At 37.5% G+C, this 18,826-nt stretch overlaps 1 protein-coding gene across 5 annotated transcripts in view; it reads left to right on the forward strand.

The window, feature by feature from the left end:
• CDH12 (cadherin 12) overlaps nt 1-18,826 on the forward strand; it is a 577,613-nt gene that overhangs the window by 520,244 nt on the left and 38,543 nt on the right. For all 5 annotated transcript variants that reach the window (XM_027451645.3, XM_027451640.3, XM_038175085.2 and 2 more), the window contains 2 exons: nt 7,540-7,727; nt 18,179-18,432. In XM_027451645.3, coding sequence (XP_027307446.1) covers nt 7,540-7,727; nt 18,179-18,432 — 442 coding nt within the window. The remainder of the gene's footprint in view (nt 1-7,539; nt 7,728-18,178; nt 18,433-18,826) is intronic.

An 18,826-nucleotide genomic window follows, 5' to 3' on the forward strand; every position in this document is an offset into this window, starting at 1 on the left:
AAGACATGGACTTCATGGAATAGGTCCACAGGAGGGCCAAAAGGATTGTGAGAAGGCTGGAGCACCTCCAGGCTGAGGGAGTTGGGGTTTTTCAGCCTGGAGAAGAGAAGGCTCCAGGGAGACCTTATAGCAGCCTTCCAGTACCTAAAGTGGGTCTACAGGAAAGCTGGTGAGGGACTCTTTGTCAGGGAGGGTAGGGAGAGGACAAGGGGGAATGGCTTTAAAATCAAAGAGGGCAGATTTAAACTAGATACAAGGAAGAAATTATTTACTCTGAAGGTGGTGAGGCACTGGCACAGGCTGCCCAGAGAAGCTGTGGGTGCCCCATCCCTGGAGGTGTTCAAGGTCAGGCTGGATGGGGCTTTGGGCAACCTGGACTGGTGGGAGGTGTCCCTGCCCATGGCAGGGGGTTGGAACTGGATGATCCTTAAGGTCCCTTCCAATCCAAACTATTCTGTGATTCTATGATTCTGTGATTATAAAGAATAAGAGACATCAAGCATGATACCAATTACCATCCCATTGTATCATTACTTTTTGGTCACACATTAAATCAGATATTTCAAGGAAACAGCACACAGTAAACCATAACCTAAAACAAAGAGCAACAATCTATTTTGTACCTGTATGTTAAGAGTTCTCATTTTTATCTTTAAAAATAAACATTTTCCGCTTTAGCCTCTGCCAACTTGGTGAAGAAAAATAATGTATTTTTTAGGGAAAACTATTTGAAGAAGATGCACCCAATGATTTTGTGCAAATAAAAGCTTCACAAACAGTCTTCTGAGTAATACAGATGTGGAACATATTTTGTTTAGATGAATTTATTCATGTAACTTAGGCGTGACTCAGAGGACAAAAGATAGGGGCCTAATTTCCTTACTTGATGTAGAGATAAATGATTCTTCCAGTACCAATGATTTAGAGCACTTGGCTTAGATTTTAAAGTAAATGGTTGGACCACATTCTTAAGAGTGAATGAATTATAGTAAAATTGTGTTATTATATTTTGTGCCAGAGTAGTATCAAAAAGCTCCTGCAAGATGTTAAAGAAGCAGAGATGTTAAGCAGAGCATTACAAACTCTGTATCCCATCTTCAGCAATATACTTTTTCTCATGTTAACATTTCACATATATCATGCAATTTAAATTTTTATAGGGGAAATAAGTGTATTGATTTATTTCATGGTGACAGTGTGATCACTGGAATATTATCAATAGACATAAATGATAAATGCCAATTATGTGCTGGCTGGGATTCTGGAAAAGGGAAAATATTTTCTCCTGAAAACTTCTTCTATCTGTAAATCATTCTACACCTTGGTAGTTCTTTATAACCACTGTATAACTTAGTTAAAAAACAAAAACAAAAACAAAAACAAAACATTTGATTCAAGCCTCTAGAATATACTGAAAAAATAAATTATAGTTCTCCTTCTATTTTGACCTTTTTTACTGACTTTTCTTGTTTGGTAATAATTTCTCAATCACAGTAGACTGGATATTAGCAGAACATTTCTTTGTTGGTGGTGATATACAATGAAACAGGTCATCTAAAAGTACTTTTCTTCATATGTCCTATGAGATCCTGGTAGAACATCTTCTAGCATATAAATGCACTGAGAAAGTCAGACCTGCACAAATAAACATTTAGCTGTTGTTCTTGTTTAGAGCAAAAGGGGAAGGGGAAGTAATAATGGTGGTATCTTTCTTCCATAATGATTAAAATAGTTACTACAAAATGATTAAAATAGTTACTCAGGATCTTCATTTGGTCTCTTCAGTGTGTCAGAGTTCACTTCCATATTATTCAGGAGAAACCCTTAATTACAACCATAAGGAAGTTCTAGAAATGAACATTTTATTTTTCTCCCATTAAAACTGTGCCGTCGTGCAGAAGATAATTTAAGATTTGTGAAACAAAACTAAGTATTATTAATGCCTGGGTGTTAGGGCAGTCATACCACAGGCTCTTTGGCTCCAGAAAAACTTTTTCAAGAATTATTTCTAACTTTTTCTTTTAAACAGAGTATTTTTTTGTCTTTGCTGCATCAAGCACTATTTTGAAGAAGAATCTGTGGATCTGAAGATCCTCAGCTGAGAAAATAACTGGCATTTCCTATTATCTGAATGCTAGCTCCATGTTGGCGCATATTATGTATTCCCTGTGGAATAATGAAGCGTGTAGGTTTGTTTTTAGATTCCTTTCTGTCCACAGATTTTCAGTGAGGGGAAAAAAAAAAAAAGCAAATGATTAAACTGTTTTTTTGTTTTTGTTTTTTTTTTTTTTTTCAGTACACAAAACAACAATACCAGGTACTGTGGATTTTTCTTTTCTTTTAGGGAGGGAAGAGGACAGCCTCAGGAAGTCAATCTGCTAGCTCACCTGAGGGCTTGCAGGGCCCTCACTCAGGAGCTGCCAGCTGTGGGGAAGCTCCATCATGTAGATCACCCACTCCTTGGGCAGGATCAGGCTCCAAAGGGCTGTTGTTTCTACTCATTTTAACTTGAAGTACTGGGGAGCCTTAAACATCCAGGGCCTCAGCAGGTTTTAAAAGTGTACAGTCTAGAGAGATGTAGATCATGCTAGTTATGAGCAGAGAACGAGGTATTTTTAAGACTGGCTATGCTATATCTAATGAAGTCATAAGCCTAGTTCAGAGCACTGTTTTCAGCAATGGGAGAAGCCTTGCCCTAACCAATACTCTATCTGCCTGTGCCAGGTCATGTATGACATGCACCAGAGCACAAGGTGTCCTTTCTCTTCCCAGCCTTCTGCAGGGCATGTGAGGAAAGGCACTGGTACATCTCTGTTGTGCTATCACATCTTCCCTGTGTTAGGAGCATGCACATCGGATGCCACAACATTAGCAGCAGCTGGTGTAACAGGTTAAGTATACTGAGTATGCCTGTATACGGTCTGCATGTAGAGTATCCTTTGTTTTGGCTATTACCCTACTGCTGAAACACCAGCAGGTAAACATGAACTACTGGTTTTGGATTATTCCTAAAACAGACAGAAATCAGTGCCTTTATGACCTACCCAGAATAAAAACTGAAATGCCTTGGTAATTTAAGCTAACAATTGCTCTAGTATTCATGTGAGTTTTCTTGCTAAAGGAAACATTTTCTTCCTATTTGGCTTAATTTTGATCTTAAGCTTAGCAAAGTTTTTAATGTTATAATATACATTATTGATTTTCTTTTTCCTGAGAAAACGTTAAGGGTTTTGATCAAAGAGAAAGAAATGATTGGATTTCAGTGCTGTAGGCTATAACTATAAAGTGTTATCATGATTAATTGCAATGCAGTATTTTAAAGAAGAACTAAAAAAATACAGACAAAGAAATGGGAGAATAATCTTATGTGCACTCAGTATGTATATAGTGACAGATTAGAAAAAAGCTCAGATAAGATTTACAGCTGTTTGCTTGAAGTCCATTATGCATTTAGCTGACATCCTTAGATACTAACCTGGGTTACTTCCTAATGGTTGTTCTACTGATGAGATGTAATGATGGTTTTTATTTCTTATTCTCATCGGAATTGAAAACCTTTCTGCTAAGTGATGGTATACCCATAAACTGCAGGTGTGGAGAAACAAAAAAAAACACCTTTGTAAGTGAAAATCAAGCCCTAGAACAGCTTTTGAGCCTTAAGAACTAGAACTAATCTAGTCATGTCAAAAGAACTGTAAATGTGTGCTGAATTTCAGTCAGTATGACTGATTACCTGTCACTTACCTTTGATTTCTTCCCACTAAGCTCTTTGGAACTGTCTGCATTTTAGAAACTGTGCAGTGGTGTATATTAGTTGTTAGTTCACCTCCACTTCAGCTTCCTGAATGCTTTTGGGGCTCAGTAATAATCCCAATCAGTCATTTCAGCCTAAAAGCTTCAACAGCATCATCACTCATTTATTTTTATCATCCTCATTGATATTGCTCAACCTGAAACTCCATGCAAGTCTCACAGCTTGAGTCACGTAGGGCACTACATGGGATTTGTAAGGGAATGCCTAAATGCTGGTCTTAAGCTATTTAATCACTGTTTCTCTAGTTTTGGATTCTTGGTAGTGTATTGGTGAAATTTAAATGTTTCTTATTAAGTTAAGCATGTCAACCGGCATGTGAGCTTTGGCCCTAAAAATAGTATTTAAAATTTGTTATTTTTTCTTAAGATTCCTTTGATAACAAAGTGAAAAATCTTGACCCAGTAATACGCATTGCCAGTTTTTTGCCTATATGTAAAAATATTCAGACACACATGCAATGAAATTTGATGAAATTGTGAAAGTGTAACTACTTGCAGAGTCCAGTTTCTTAGTGCAGTCTGAGCGAAGTAAGGGCTTGTTCCTTTGGTACATCCCATATAAATCATCCTTTAAAAAGCCAGCACCAGACTTAACAAACACATAAAAAAGAGATTTATGGAACTAGAAGAAAAGATCTTGTAAGTAGAGAAATCACATGGAAGAATCTGCAAAATTTGACAGAAATGTTTGAGCAGTGTAATCAGTTGCTGCACACATTTGTCCACGCTTCTTGTCCCATCATTCCTAGAAGATAACAAGTTTTTCAGGACCTTTGGGAACAAAAGACTGTTACTCAGGTTTGTTTCAATGCACCTCAAAAGCAAAATGACCTAGTAGTCTATATAGGCAAAATGGGCATTAAAAATTAAATAATGCTAAACTAGCACAGCAATAAGTACCATCTTCTGAAGACAGAAAAATAAATATCTACAAAACTGTCTCTCTGGTACGTTTCATAATCAGCATGTATTGAACACTTCCAACAGCCTCTTTTCTTTACAAAGACTGTTTTCTGAATTAAAAAAAAAAAAAAAAAAAAAAAAAAAAAAGAAAAAAAAGGTTTTCATGCTATACATTATATCCCATTGAAGTTTTTCCCTGATCTGGCAACAATATGCATTGTTTGTTCTCATTTATTTTATTCCAAAAGTATGTTCTTAAAGTAGCACCATAGCAGTTCCCGTATGCTGTGAAGGTGCTATTACAGGAGGAGGCTGGCACTGTAATTACATACTACATCTTCAGAGATCTGATTCTGGCAGAGTTGAAGATTACTTCAGAGTTTCAAATTGATCTGAATGACCCTGTCTTTATTGCTGTTGAATTTCTGGAAGTGATGAAATACCAAGCCACTGAAAATAACTGATACAGGCCTAAACAACCTGAAATAAGTAATGTAGTGTTTCTTTGACTTCATCTAAGTCCCATACACTGTACAGCCAGGTGCAATAGTTTATAGAGAAATGTTTGTTTTAATGAGCCTGAGTGCTCTTCAGATCACTAGGAATATATCAGCTGGGCAAAGAAGAAAAAAATCTTATGCTCTTACGTTTTATGTTCACCAAAATTGTAGCTGTAAAGAATAAACACTGCAGCAATGATTTCTGTGATCCTACGTAAGTGTCTGTAGAAGACATGGGCACCAGGGCTGGAACTGTTTTGGAAATGTAAAGAGATTCAAGTGTAGGCAAAGCCTTCATGGATACCTTTTCTTCCATCTCTTCGGAAAAACCTACATAGCAGAGATCCAGTAATAAGCATATTTGCAAATGACGTTATATATCAGAAGTATTTGTGATTGTGTCCTGCATACCTTGTTAAAATTATATTATTTCCTCAGTCATTGAAGCACTACTAAGAAATAGCTGAGCAAACTCAGTCTTGATAATATTGTACATTGTGGTGCTCCTTTCCAGTGGTTAAAACAAGAAGAAGATGCAAAAGGTCATGTTTGCGCCAGGGGAGTTTTAGGTTAGATGTTAGGAAGAGCTTCTTTACTGAAAGGGTTGTGAGGCATTGGAACAGGCTGCCCAGGGAGGTGGTGGAGTCACCATCCCTGGAAGTCTTCAAAAGACGTTTAGATGTAGAGCTTAGGGATATGGTTTAGTGGGGACTGTTAGTGTTAGGTTAGAGGTTGGACTCGATGATCTTGAGGTCTCTTCCAACCTAGAAATTCTGTGATTCTGTATTATACTATCTTGGAATAAAATGGCAAATGATAATTACACAATCTTTAGTCACTCAATCAATAAATGCTAAAAAGTCATACATGATAATGTCAAAATGAGGATCTGACACAAGCAGACTTTACTAACAGGGATCTTCTCACACAAATACAGCAAGTTTTGCCTTCAGATATGCTTTGCACACTGATGGGCATGGAAAGGAAGCAAATAAAGTTCATTTTTTTCAGGGTAATGAAACAGGTTTGAGCAAACCGTTTTTTGTGAGCTGGTAGTTTGGACTGTGTTACCGGTTTGCTCATAATCCAGCAGATGTCATTTTTTTCCATCACGGAAGTACTGGGAAGCTGAAAACGCAGATGCAGCTTGCATTGTAAAGAGGAAACAACAGGGAGCAGTGTCTGCTGTTTAATTCAGCAGCGGGACGTGACTGTCATCTGACCCTCAGTTAGGAGATACACCTCTTCTCAGAGCTGTGTCCTGGAACCTAGGACTGAATTGCTACCAGGGGAAATCTCCGAGACGTCCCCCTGGCATGCCCCCACTAGTCACAGGTGCTGGGCTACTGAAAAAGAGGAGCAAATGTCCTCCTGACTACTCATGGTAGGGAGCAGAGAAGGCCTTTGCTGATGCTTTGCTGACAAGACAGAGCTGGAGGAAGCCCAGGACAAGGAAACATGCAGCTGGCGGGGCAAGGAAGGGCAGGATGTAATACACTCAGGCCGGCTGGGGATGGCACTGAACTCAAGGCTGGCTCAAAGTACTCGAGGCCTTTTCGTCTAGCTGTTTCAATTAGTATGTCCAGCACTTTTGCAACGTTGCAGTTTTCCCGAATGAAACCACTTTGCCTCACACATTAGTGGTGATGCTTCTTAATAAAGTGTGTGCTTTTCAGACTGTTTATAAGTTTTATCACTACTATTAGTAAATAAACTGAAAATAAAAGTGTGCAGAGCTGGAAATTTGTTTGCCTATGAAATTTCAGTACGAGCACCCTCTGGTGGCTGATGCCTAAACAATGCTCTTTATATCTCCCCCCTCACAAGGAATTGCACGTGTAATTACAATACTGAGTATTACAGTAATGGGTGGAAACTCTTTTTACTTTTTTTTTTTTCCTTTCAACTACTGTGAGATGCATAGACATGTTTTCTCAAACAAAATAAAAATTCAGATACTTAAAATTGTGTTAAACATAGAAGAAAGAAAATGCATATAAACTTGCTATCTATAGGTAGAATTTAAATTAAACTAGTCGATTTAGTCAACCATATGCGTAATATATAGAAAGACAGACAGATATCAAGAGAGAGAATTGCTAAGACCCTTACAGCTGTATTGATCAGGATCTAGCATGTAGAAGAAATTAACACGTTAGGTGGGTAAAGTATGCATATCTTCTAATCTGTTGTTGTTTTGATCTCATCATTTAATTGGATTATTTAAGTCTGTTCATTTTGCACAGGCTCCATGTTTTTAATCAGACATGCTACATTACTTATCAAAAAAATCTCAAGAATTACATTTATCTCTTTCTCACAGGTATCTTCCATTTGAAAGTGCCCGAATCCTCTCACGTTGGTTCTGCTATTGGAAGGATCAGAGCTGTGGATCCTGATTTTGGGAAAAATGCAGAGATTGAGTACAACATAGTTCCAGGAGATGGAGGAAACTTGTTTGACATCACAACAGATGAGAACACCCAGGAAGGAGTCATCAAACTGAAAAAGGTATGTGGCACAGACGGGGTACATGTACCTATGGCTTAAGTGAGAAACTGGGTAAGATAATTAAATATTGTGCAATTGTACATAGTGAGTAACACACAGTAATTTTTAACTTTGTTGGAATCCTTGTTTATGATCTTAGTCTTTCTTAAAAGAAATTGGAATTTAGTGCTTCATTTCATATGCAGTCAAGTATGACTGTTCACAAATAATATCTGTATTAATGGTGGAAGAGTAATTCTTATCTCTGTCTAGAAAGTATAATTTGTCTTTTATGGGAAATTTTCCTCCTAAAACCATGAGAGAAATTGTCCAGCTCAGTGCATGCTATCAAAGAACAATATTTTATGTTTGGGATCATATATTTCATTTTAATTTTTAAGCATTTTATTTTGAATGTTTTAATGTTGTCATTATTTTATAATAAAATTGCTGTTCAGTATTTGAGTGAACAGAGATCTTCCTTGGGGTGGGTGAGTCCCAAATGATTGCAAACTCACATCCTACTTCCAGTGTCCGATATGGATGCTTTTCAGATGCACACTGCATCTCAGCTGGTTTAGTGTACTGAAAAAAAATAACAATAATTAAAAAAAAAATCAAGATTACTGAGTTGATTGACTTTAAAGATGGAAAGAATAGACATTATTCGGAAGGGGGTGATTAAAGTACTCAGCAAGAGAGGTCCAAAGTAGGGGCAGTCCCATTTTAACCAACGGCTAGCTTCTGAGCCCATGCATGCACATCTACACCAATGATCAACAAGACTGAACCAACAGCTCACTTTGAGAGGCCAGGCTATGCATTATAGATGGCTCATGTTTGTGGGTGTGATTTTTGTAAAATAAGCACATCTGGGAAACAATACTTACAAGGGAGTAAGGACTCTGGATGTGCATATTAAGATAAGGTTTAGAAAATAAGAAGCTTTAGTTGCAATGACAGTTAGAATTTAGGTGCTGAAATTTCCCCCAGCTCTGGGCATGGAGCCATATTTGCCTTATATTCTTTCTAGTGGTGGAAATCCTGGCCCCAGCCTCTTGACCTGGGAAACAGTAAATTATCCATGGGTGCATTAAAGGAGCAGATGATGTCATATCACCTACTGTTTGGCTATTTTTAGTAACGCAAGATGGAAACTGGGATACCCATGTGAAGTTATTCACCAGTAAGACATGCTCTTCATCCCATTCCTTCCCACCTTTCCATTTTGACCAAAAGCTTAAATGTACTGCTTCTTCTTCTTCTTTTTTGAAATTGCAAACTCTCTTTTGTTTTTAAAAATAATTCTAATAACCTTTTCCCCTCTGTGAAGATGACTCAAAAATAGCTCCATTTGGAGCAGTAAGGCTTAGCAGCTGCGTGCCCCCCAGGATGCACTGCCAGGCGGAAATGGCAATTAGTGGGAGCCATTGAGAAATAAATATTTGAGCATCGAGTGTAGATTTTTGATAGGATTTAATTCTGCCTGGGTTGGTCCTAAGCCTCAGCTGTGCTCCTTGTTTTTATCCACTGCAATGGAGGTTTTCAATACTTATGATTAATGTATATACATATCAGACTGTATAGGCAAAAATATTCAAATTAGCAATGCATACTCAAACAGCATGCATATAATATGTGTTACCAGTGAAGAGCATCCACATATGAATTACCCTCATACAGTTATCTAAGGGCCAGCACAGGCAAAATGCTTGGTCACTTTTGAGGCTGCTTAATGGGGAACTATAAATCTAATTGACCTAGAATTTGAGTAGGGGAAAGGGATAAATGACACGACAAATGCTATATGCAGATACTTTACTTGTATTTTGCTAAATTTTTTCAGTCTCTTCAGTAATAATATACAACATTTTGGAAACCTTAGGGTGCTTCTGCAATAGCAGAAGGATCCTGTAATTAATGTCAGTTGATGTTGTCATATGTAAATGCTAGAACTTTGTCATTGAATAGGAGGAAAAATTAAAAAAAAAAAAATCAAATCCTAATCCCTCCTTAATCTTCTTCATCACAATGAGCCTGGAGACCAGTGACAGGCTGTGCAGGTCAGGGAACTCCAGCTTTGTTCTATGCAGGAGCATGGAAAGAAGATAAACCCAGATAAACATGGATCCTCCAGCAAAGAATGCCTTTATACAGCCCCTGCATATTGCCTTTTTTTTTTTTTTTTTTTTTTTTTTTTCTTTTTCAAGGAAAAAGTCCCATTCACTAATCTTTAAATGGTTAAGTGTTTTAAGAAATTTTGGAATTATCCAAAATCCATCCACCTGAGTTCCATGCTAGATTGCAAACTAATCAAAACCAGTGCAGATTCTTAAAGCTACTGTTAACTCAGTTTATAATTCTCTACACTTGTAATAATAGCACAGATGTATTTTTATGGGTTGCAGTTCTCAGATTTTCAGAAGTGCTGGACATTCACAAGTCTGTAGAAACCTATTAAAGTGCATGTGACCTATACTGTACAAGCCTGCAACGGAGTTATTCATCTGCCTGCACAGAAATGATTTCACATTACAAGGTGTTCAAAACACTGATTTGACTTTGTGGGATTATGTAAATATTCACATTAGGTATGTACTTAAGTACTTCTTTAAATCACTCAGTGAATGAATAGAATCAACACTATGAATTATAAATTGTATGTAATATTCAGTCAAAGCCATTAATAAAAAGTGCCACATACTTTAAAAGCAAATTTGTGCTTCTTTCTGTATCACACATACTCTGACATTGTACGTAGTACAGTAATTTAGCATTGAGCCATTTTAAGTGCATCTTTGTCCTTTATAAAGTTTGCTTTTATTTCTCCTGAAAATTTTCTTGCAGCCAGAAACTGTCAGTCACTGTATAGATGTTTTTTTATTCTGTTGCTATGCAAGAAAACATGGAGATGTTTCTGTATCAAAATTGAGAAAACTGAATCCTCCTTGGACTATGTTTAGATTTTGTAGAAGGAATATTTTCTGACAAAAATTGCAAAAGACAAACTGTTCTTTTCAACACTCTAAGTGAACTGTGGGTTGCAAAAGCTTGTTTACTGTATCTCAGACATTAAACAGGCACAACCAGCCAGTGCTATAAAAGGTACACATCTTAAGTAATTCATTTTGGTTGCTAATTTATTTTTGTGCTATGATCCAATATAAGCCTTATTACTACTACTCTTGTGCTATTTACATATTTTCAAATTGGAATAGATTTCATTATATTCTGCTGAACAAACGATCCAAAATGCTATGTAGCACCACTGTGTGGTTAGTACTGTAATAGCTTTCTCTCCATCTCAAAATAAAAAGGGAAAATATTTTGAGCAGAAGGAAGGGGAAATGTCTGGCTTTGATATAGGGCTGCACATGGTTCTCTGTGAGAGTAAGAAATAGTAGGCATAGAATGACCAGTCTCTTCTCTTGTGCAGATCTGTCCAATACCATGTTAGTCACATTTTATACTTATATAGTCATCCTTATCTGTTATCCTACCTGGGTACTCCAGAAAACAACAGCAAGTGTAAGCTGCAAGAAGTGGGGTGCCAGAAGAGACCATTTCCTCTGGACTGATGTGTGGTGGGCACAGGGTAGCACTCCCAGGTATGTGAGGAAACTCATCAGTCCCAGACAAGCTTCTGGTTTTATCCAAACTGATAAGAAATCTTTGATGACTGCGTCCAACAGGAAAATAAATAAATAAACAGCAGGATCCAAGTTTCACTAAACAGTTGGCACTAGGTTTATTAAACCAAGGATGAGTTTACAGGATTAGCCCACTGTGTGCAGAAGCCTCTTGTTTGGCTTAGCATGAGGTAATCCAGAAATTGAGTAGGGTTCAAACACCGAGCATGGCTCAGACATTACTTCACTAACTTGTGCAGAGTGTCTCAAAAAGCTAGGAGAAAGCTGTTTTGGGGCTTCATCTGGTGTAGCCTGTAGCGCTGCACCATGCTGGGTGGGTTCCTGGTATGGGTCAGTGGATACTCTTCTGGAAACATTTTTGTAAGCCGTGTAACACTGCTATCTGGCCAGGTGACAAAGTATCCCTGAAATCACAGTATGTCAAGGATACAGCTTGAGTGATGAGAAAATAAGAGAAACTGGGGGAGCTGACAAACTAACCCAGTAGCTGCATGGAGGTATTTGGACTATATACTTTTTCATATTCTCAGTGGCTTCTTTAACTTTTAAAAAGATTTTAAAGCAAGTAGAAGTTTGCTGAGTAAGCTGAGTCTTCTTGCCCATGGGACAGCAAATGTACGTGGTACTGAGATACCACGTAATGGCAGTCTGACAGCACCTACACAGTGCAGTGGTGAGCACAGGACAGGCTCCTGACGTGCCAGAATGTCATTGCTGCTGCTGCTTGCTTTGCTCACCCACCCCTTAATTCTCCAAAAACATGGAACACCTCCTGTAGTTGTGTGCAACTGTCTGTCTATCATCATAACTCACAGCTTTGTGTGAATGAAGAACGTAGCAGATAGTTTTACATTTTGAGGAGGAAAAGCAGGCTATGTTCCTCAGCACAAGTAGAAAGGCATTAATTGGGTACAGATGCAATCATAAAGATCATAATAGCCACAGAAAAGTATGACAAAACCAGTACAGAAGGGAGTACCTTCTCTTCAGCCTGTGTAGTTTTTGGATAGAATGAATGGGTTTGGCTTTGAAAGTGAAAGGCAGCTACAGAAATGGGTAAGATATGGTGATGTATGGGGAAATTTACCTTTTGGACAGATACTTGTATCCACTTGTTCACTTCAAGTACTCCACCTGTTATTTTCTTTCTTTAACCTTGCAGTCAACTCTCAATTATCCATGGATGGATGGATTAGCTAGACTGAGAGATTAATCAGTCCTCCCCTCCCTTTAATGCTTCTAGACTGATGCTGAAAGCAGGGAGAGCATGACCCAGCCTGCTGTGTGCAGTAGGCCATGATCTGCTTGTTGTGATTCAAAAGCCGTCCCTGCTCTCCAACAAAATCTATTTACAAGTTTTGCAGTAAATTTAGTACTGTCTACTATAAAATGTATACAGTTTACATTATCATGTTCTTGCTGTATCATACCTTCCTCTTCCTCCATCCTCTTCCATACTTGAAAAACAAACTGATCCCTCTCTTGAAAAAGAGACAGAGGACATTGGCTCTGTGTTTTCTTATCTGGAAATACAGATATTTCCTCAGATCTCTCCAGTAAAGAAAAAAAAAATCAAATGAAACAATTCATAATATCAAAATTATTTTCCACTGTCATTGTCTGAGCTACAGATATCCAAGGCAAACTGTGCACACCTCTCACCTTGATGATAAGAAGTACCTCCTACTCACAATGTGCTTCTTTTACTCACAAATTTAAAAATATATAACGAGAACATTCATTATAGAGTCTTACTCAAGGAAAACACCTTTGTCCCTCTCCATGCTACTCATTTTCAGCAAAAATTGTTTGCCAGATTGTCATGAATAACTGGAAGCATTTTTTTTGCCTATGTGCTATACTCTAAATATGTCACTTCAACTCCTCCTCAAGGAGAAAACAGGAGAGACCCTGACATTGGTCGACTTCTTCCCTTCTCCAGTTAAATAATATACATATATTTCCCCCACTTCCCATCCAATCTTGAAGCACTCACTTCAGACTTGATCAAAGCTGCAGCACTTGCTGCACATCAGATTTGGTCTACAGAACTTATTTTTTTATTCTGTATTCTCAACTCTGAAATTAATGAACGTTTCTGTTTTATCTGGAGCCTCCTTTAATTGACTATGCTCTATAGTGCCAACTATGTACTATTTAATGCTAATACTAAAACCCATTACAGAAATACAATTACTGAAATGCATCAATGCACAGTGAGCAATCTGGTTGCCTGCATTTCACAAATATGTAGGAGCTCAGCCCATCTTCAAGGGGAAAGCATTGCCAGATTTTTTGACAAACATGAGACAGAGTTGTTGCTGGCTGCCCAGGGAAGTGGTGGAGTCACCATCCCTGGAGGTCTTTAAAAGACGTTTAGATGTAGAGCTTAGGGATATGGTTTAGTGGGGACTGCTAGTGTTAGGTCAGAGGTTGGACTCGATGATCTTGAGGTCTCTTCCAACCTAGAAATTCTGTGATTCTGTGATTCTGTGGTATGAAGACAAGCCTAAGTTAACATGTATTTCCTCTCAGCACAGAACAGTGTCCTGCTGCCCGTAACTATCCATAGGTCCTGGGGCTTACAGTCTTACCCCAAACTATGGCTTTTCCATTGGTGTAGGTATGGGTCATGAATGTATGTATCGCAAACAGCATTGTTGTCTCTTATGTGTGGATAAACAAACAAACAAACAAACAAAAACAAAAACAAAAACAAAAACAAAAACAAAAAAGAAATTTGTGGAGTTTCCACTCCTGCCTTTTTATGATTTTATTTTATTTATTTATTTATTTTTGTGACTAAACTGTCAGGATAGTTCTTTTCTTGCCCTAAATGTGCTTCCCAACAGAACTTACTTTATCTTTCAGCCCATTTTTCTGTTTCAGTTCTCTCTATCTCTATCATCTCTATCTCTATCTCTATCTCTATCTCTATCTCTATCTCTATCTCTATCTCTATCTCTATCTATCTCTATCTCTATCTCTATCTCTATCTCTATCTCTATCTCTATCATCTATCTATATCTAATCTAATCTAATCTATGGATATAAAATACAAAATATATATAAAACCCACAAATCAAATAATAAATACAGTTATGTATCAGCATTTCTTCACTTTTGTATTGAGTATGGACAACAGTAATGTTTCAAAATAAATTTATTTCTAAACCAGAGCTCTGTGTGATTTTCTCGTCATACTAAATACACATGTTCATGGTACTTCCTAAGTTGCAGGAGAAAGTGATTTGTCTTTATGTATTATTTGATTTGGGGATTTGTGGATTTCCTTTGCTGCACACAGCTATGTATAAACTGATAGCACTTTACTGTAAAACTGTACAGAGCAGCTAATAAACTCAGCATAGAAAAGGAAGATAAGAGCTAGTAGAGGGGCCAATGACATCTATTCTGACACTGGCACTTAGAATATCAATTAGAAGGATGCATATAATTGTTGAATGGTACATAGCTAATAAAAAGCTCCCTTACTTTTAACCATACTGCTGTTTACTGCAGAAAAAAAAATACATTTTCTAAAATAAAAGCCTTATCAAATTTTAGTTTCTGAATATAATCATTTTTATAGAAGAAATGAGTATTTCTATTGTTTTGTGGGTTTTGTGTTAAATTTTTATTTAAAAACAAGCAAACAAAAAAAATTATATGAGGTTATTCCATTGAAATCTGATTGGTTGAAAGAAGTTTCAGTAACCTTGGAGACTTTTTTTTATTATTGTTATTATTATTTTATTTTATTTTTTTAAGAATGGGACATTCTTACTAACATTGTACTGGGTTTGTACCCTTAACAGCATTCCAGATTTTAAATCAAAATATGACTGGGCAGTATCAGATAAAATGTCGTGTCAACCACTCATTTCCTTCACAGATCTCAGTGGTATCTATTAAAAAAAATAATAATAATAAATAAATAAATAAATTTAATGGTATTCTAGCATCTTTAAAACTAAAAAAAATAAAAATAAAAATAGAAATACAAATAAAAATATAAATAAATAAAAATGTGGAGTTTTATTTTTTGTTTATTTTGTTTTGTTCTGTTTTCTGAGAGCTAGGCAGACTTTCCATTTTTTGTTTTCAGGCAAACTCCAAGCATATCATACACATGCCAAAATTTGAGACTGTCAGTAGCTGTCCGTATGGCTCAACAATGCAAAACTGGGAACAGAACAGATCAGGATATGGTCTCCCCACAGATGCAACCCTTGTAAACCATACTGCTTTACTGCATGACATATGTTGTACAAACATTTTCATTTTGAAATTATATCCTAGGTTTACTGTTTGTAATCTTCCCACCTTTCCACACACACTTGAGCTGCAGTTTAGCCTCATGTATGTTAAAAGGCTACATCCTGCTATTTTGTGGGAGTCTGTCACTGATTCCTTGCTCTGATGATAGCTCAGCACTTTCATCCTGTCTCTTCTTATTCTGAGTGCCATCTGTGCTTTGCTTACTGTTTAAGCTCTAGCTATATTTATCTGTCCATAGAAGTACAGAAAGAGAGAATTGGTTGCTCTGAGGCTACAGTAGAAAACATTTTCCCTTCTTAGGGTCAATCTGGCTTTTCCAAAATATACTATAGCAGTGCCCCATAGTGCTGGAGAGAGAGAAGTAACGCAGACACTTAATCAGTTTTCTGGGTTTCTGTGCTGTAAAATATGCCAGCTTGAGCACACCGATGCCCAGACTTGCCTGAAATCCTAATCCTTTCTGTCCATACCCAGACAAGGACCCTGTTCCCCTTACATCATGGAAGTTGTGTATTGGGTACTTGCAAGGACCATGATCTAGTATTTCTGCCTCTAAGAGTAACTGCCTGCAAGGACTGCATGTATTATGGCTCTTGCTGCTTGCACATCTATCTGCAAATACACTCATAGATCAGAAAAGTCATTTTCTTAATGCAATTTGGGAGTATATGGACAAAGCATACAAGGCATCAGGTAGAATTAATACTTAATTGGGAGCTTAGATTTCTTGCTTTTTGTGTTAATCTTTATCTATAGCTTAGCCCTCATAATTATTTAGACTTTTTCCACTCCAAACTGAAGCTCCAGGATTTTTCCCCCTCCCTCAAGTATTTTTTGAAAAGTTGTTGCACTTTATATAATCTGATAGAGAAGGGTTTGGCTTGGTTTGGTTGCTCACTCTAGGGGAGTTTTTTTGGCAAAGCATAACAATGAACATGAGTAGTATAGAAACTCAAAGGAGAGTATGACAACAACTTGGATAGTGAAGCAGCATACCCTTTTGTAGCAAAGGCAATAGCTTAGAGTTTCATCACTGGGGCACAAGATCTTCCACATTTTATTTTGTCTGTATCTTCTCAGCCTTAGCTGCATCTTCTTGTTGTCAGTCCGGTCATGAAGCTGCAACTCATACTGGCTTTTACTGGGAATTTAGTCTGTAGAAGGATGGCTCTATTTGGTAGTGGATTGGTTAGTAGCACTTGGCTTTCAAGCTTGATTATTTCTAGGGCATATAGACTTGGCTGTCTAATTTTAAATCCCCAGCTCAGAAAAGACTGGCTATGTAGTCTATTAAAATTATAATGTTTTTCATAAGGATTTTAAACCATTATGCTAGCTGTTCAGCTAATGTAAATCAAGGTAACTCCATTGATTTTAATGGAGCTGCTTCAACTCACACTAGCCAGGCATCTGGCCAATTATGTCCTGCTGTGATAAGGACAGAAAATAGCATAACTTAAATCTGTACTAGCTGTGACAAATGACTGGAAACACTGTGGTAATGATGGCTGGGGGAGAAAAAAATGACAGACATTAACATATTCTTGTTCCTACACTGGTGATCCTGCTCTGTTTTCCAGATAGCATATCCTTCCCGCCTGAAAATTTCTAACTCGACAATTATAGAGAGGAGCCACTAGGTGGCAGTATTGCCCAGACATCACGAAAAGATCCCTCACTAAAATTAAAAACGTGAAAACCACAATGCAGCAAAATCTTTTTTCGACAGAAAATAAAGCTTCTGTGTCTTTTCAACTAAATATGACTTCATTATGGTTTTGAGATTATTACTTTTCTAAAACCAAAGTTACTAAATTGATGTACATTGACACAAACCCACGTGAAAACTATCTGCAGAAATTTCCATCAGAAATCAGAAAGGTACAAATGCTGTTATGATACTTTCAAAATGTTACAAATTACACCTAGGATCAGAAGGCAAAGTCGGCATTTTCTACATATGTACTGCTCAAATATATCTAGTGGATAGCAGTTCACTCAAGATAACTATTTATTAAGAAAACCTGATCAGGTTTGAATTCACGTTGCAAGCCATACCTAAGCTTTGGTTTGACCCATCAGTATATATCAGAGTTTCCATTTGGGCTCCTTTCTATCATTGTCATATTTCTCTGAAAGCTTTCCTTGCTAAAAGCAGTGCAAACCTTCTGTTTAATGACCTAGACCAGCTGGAGATGGTTGATTGGCTGTGCATGGGAGTTGTGACAGAGCTAATTTGCAAGAGGTGAACGGTAGTCAGTTTCAGACATCTACAGTGTAACTGTTCACATCCATGTCAATCATCCTGAATTTTTTAATGCAGATAAACAGTTGTTTCCTGGACATGATTCACCTGGCCTATTTCAGAAACCACCTTAGCTTGAGGTTTATTAAAATTGTCCATTCCTCTCCAGTGACTGCTCAGGAGCGGAAGTTTACATTGAAGACATCTTAAATTATGTCAGATTAATTCTACCAAAGCAATTTTGCAATGTTTAATTTTTAGTCAAGTCTTATATTTAGCTTTTGTTCTTTCCACAGCCATTAGACTTTGAAACAAAAAAAGCATACACCTTCAAAGTTGAGGCCTCCAATCTCCATCTTGACCATCGATTTCACTCAGTGGGTCCATTCAAAGACACCGCTACTGTGAAGATAAATGTGTTGGACATGGATGAACCTCCAGTTTTCAGCAAGCCTATGTACACGATGGAGGTTTATGAGGATACTCCTGTGGGGACCATTATCGGTGCAGTGACAGCACAAGACCTTGATGCTGGCAGCAGTTCGGTTAGGTAAGAAAGCTTTTTCTCCTTCAATAACTTTCAGGCAATCCAAACTGCTGCTGACACAGACTATGTGGCAAAGAGCTTAGTAAGAAGATGCAAATTGTTCCAAGTCTGTTGCTGTAAGAGGTAACTGCTGCTGAAAAATATTGAAAAGAAATGCTAGTTTAGGCGGTTTATCTGGAAAAATGCATTATATGCTGGCAGCTTGTCATCATACAGAAGATCATACACGTTACCATGCAGCGACATGGCTTCAGAGATTGTGTCCTGTGACTAAGGAAGTAAAAGATTATTTTGTCTGATGTCTGGGACTTCCAAAAAAGCAGCTCTGACATACAGTAGTGAAAAAGGAGGTTGTCTGTACTACGTCTATGTTGCCTTGACAGGTGACAGTGAGTGC

Source organism: Anas platyrhynchos, chromosome 2, assembly GCF_047663525.1.
Source record: "Anas platyrhynchos isolate ZD024472 breed Pekin duck chromosome 2, IASCAAS_PekinDuck_T2T, whole genome shotgun sequence".
Classification (NCBI taxonomy): Eukaryota; Metazoa; Chordata; class Aves; order Anseriformes; family Anatidae; genus Anas; species Anas platyrhynchos.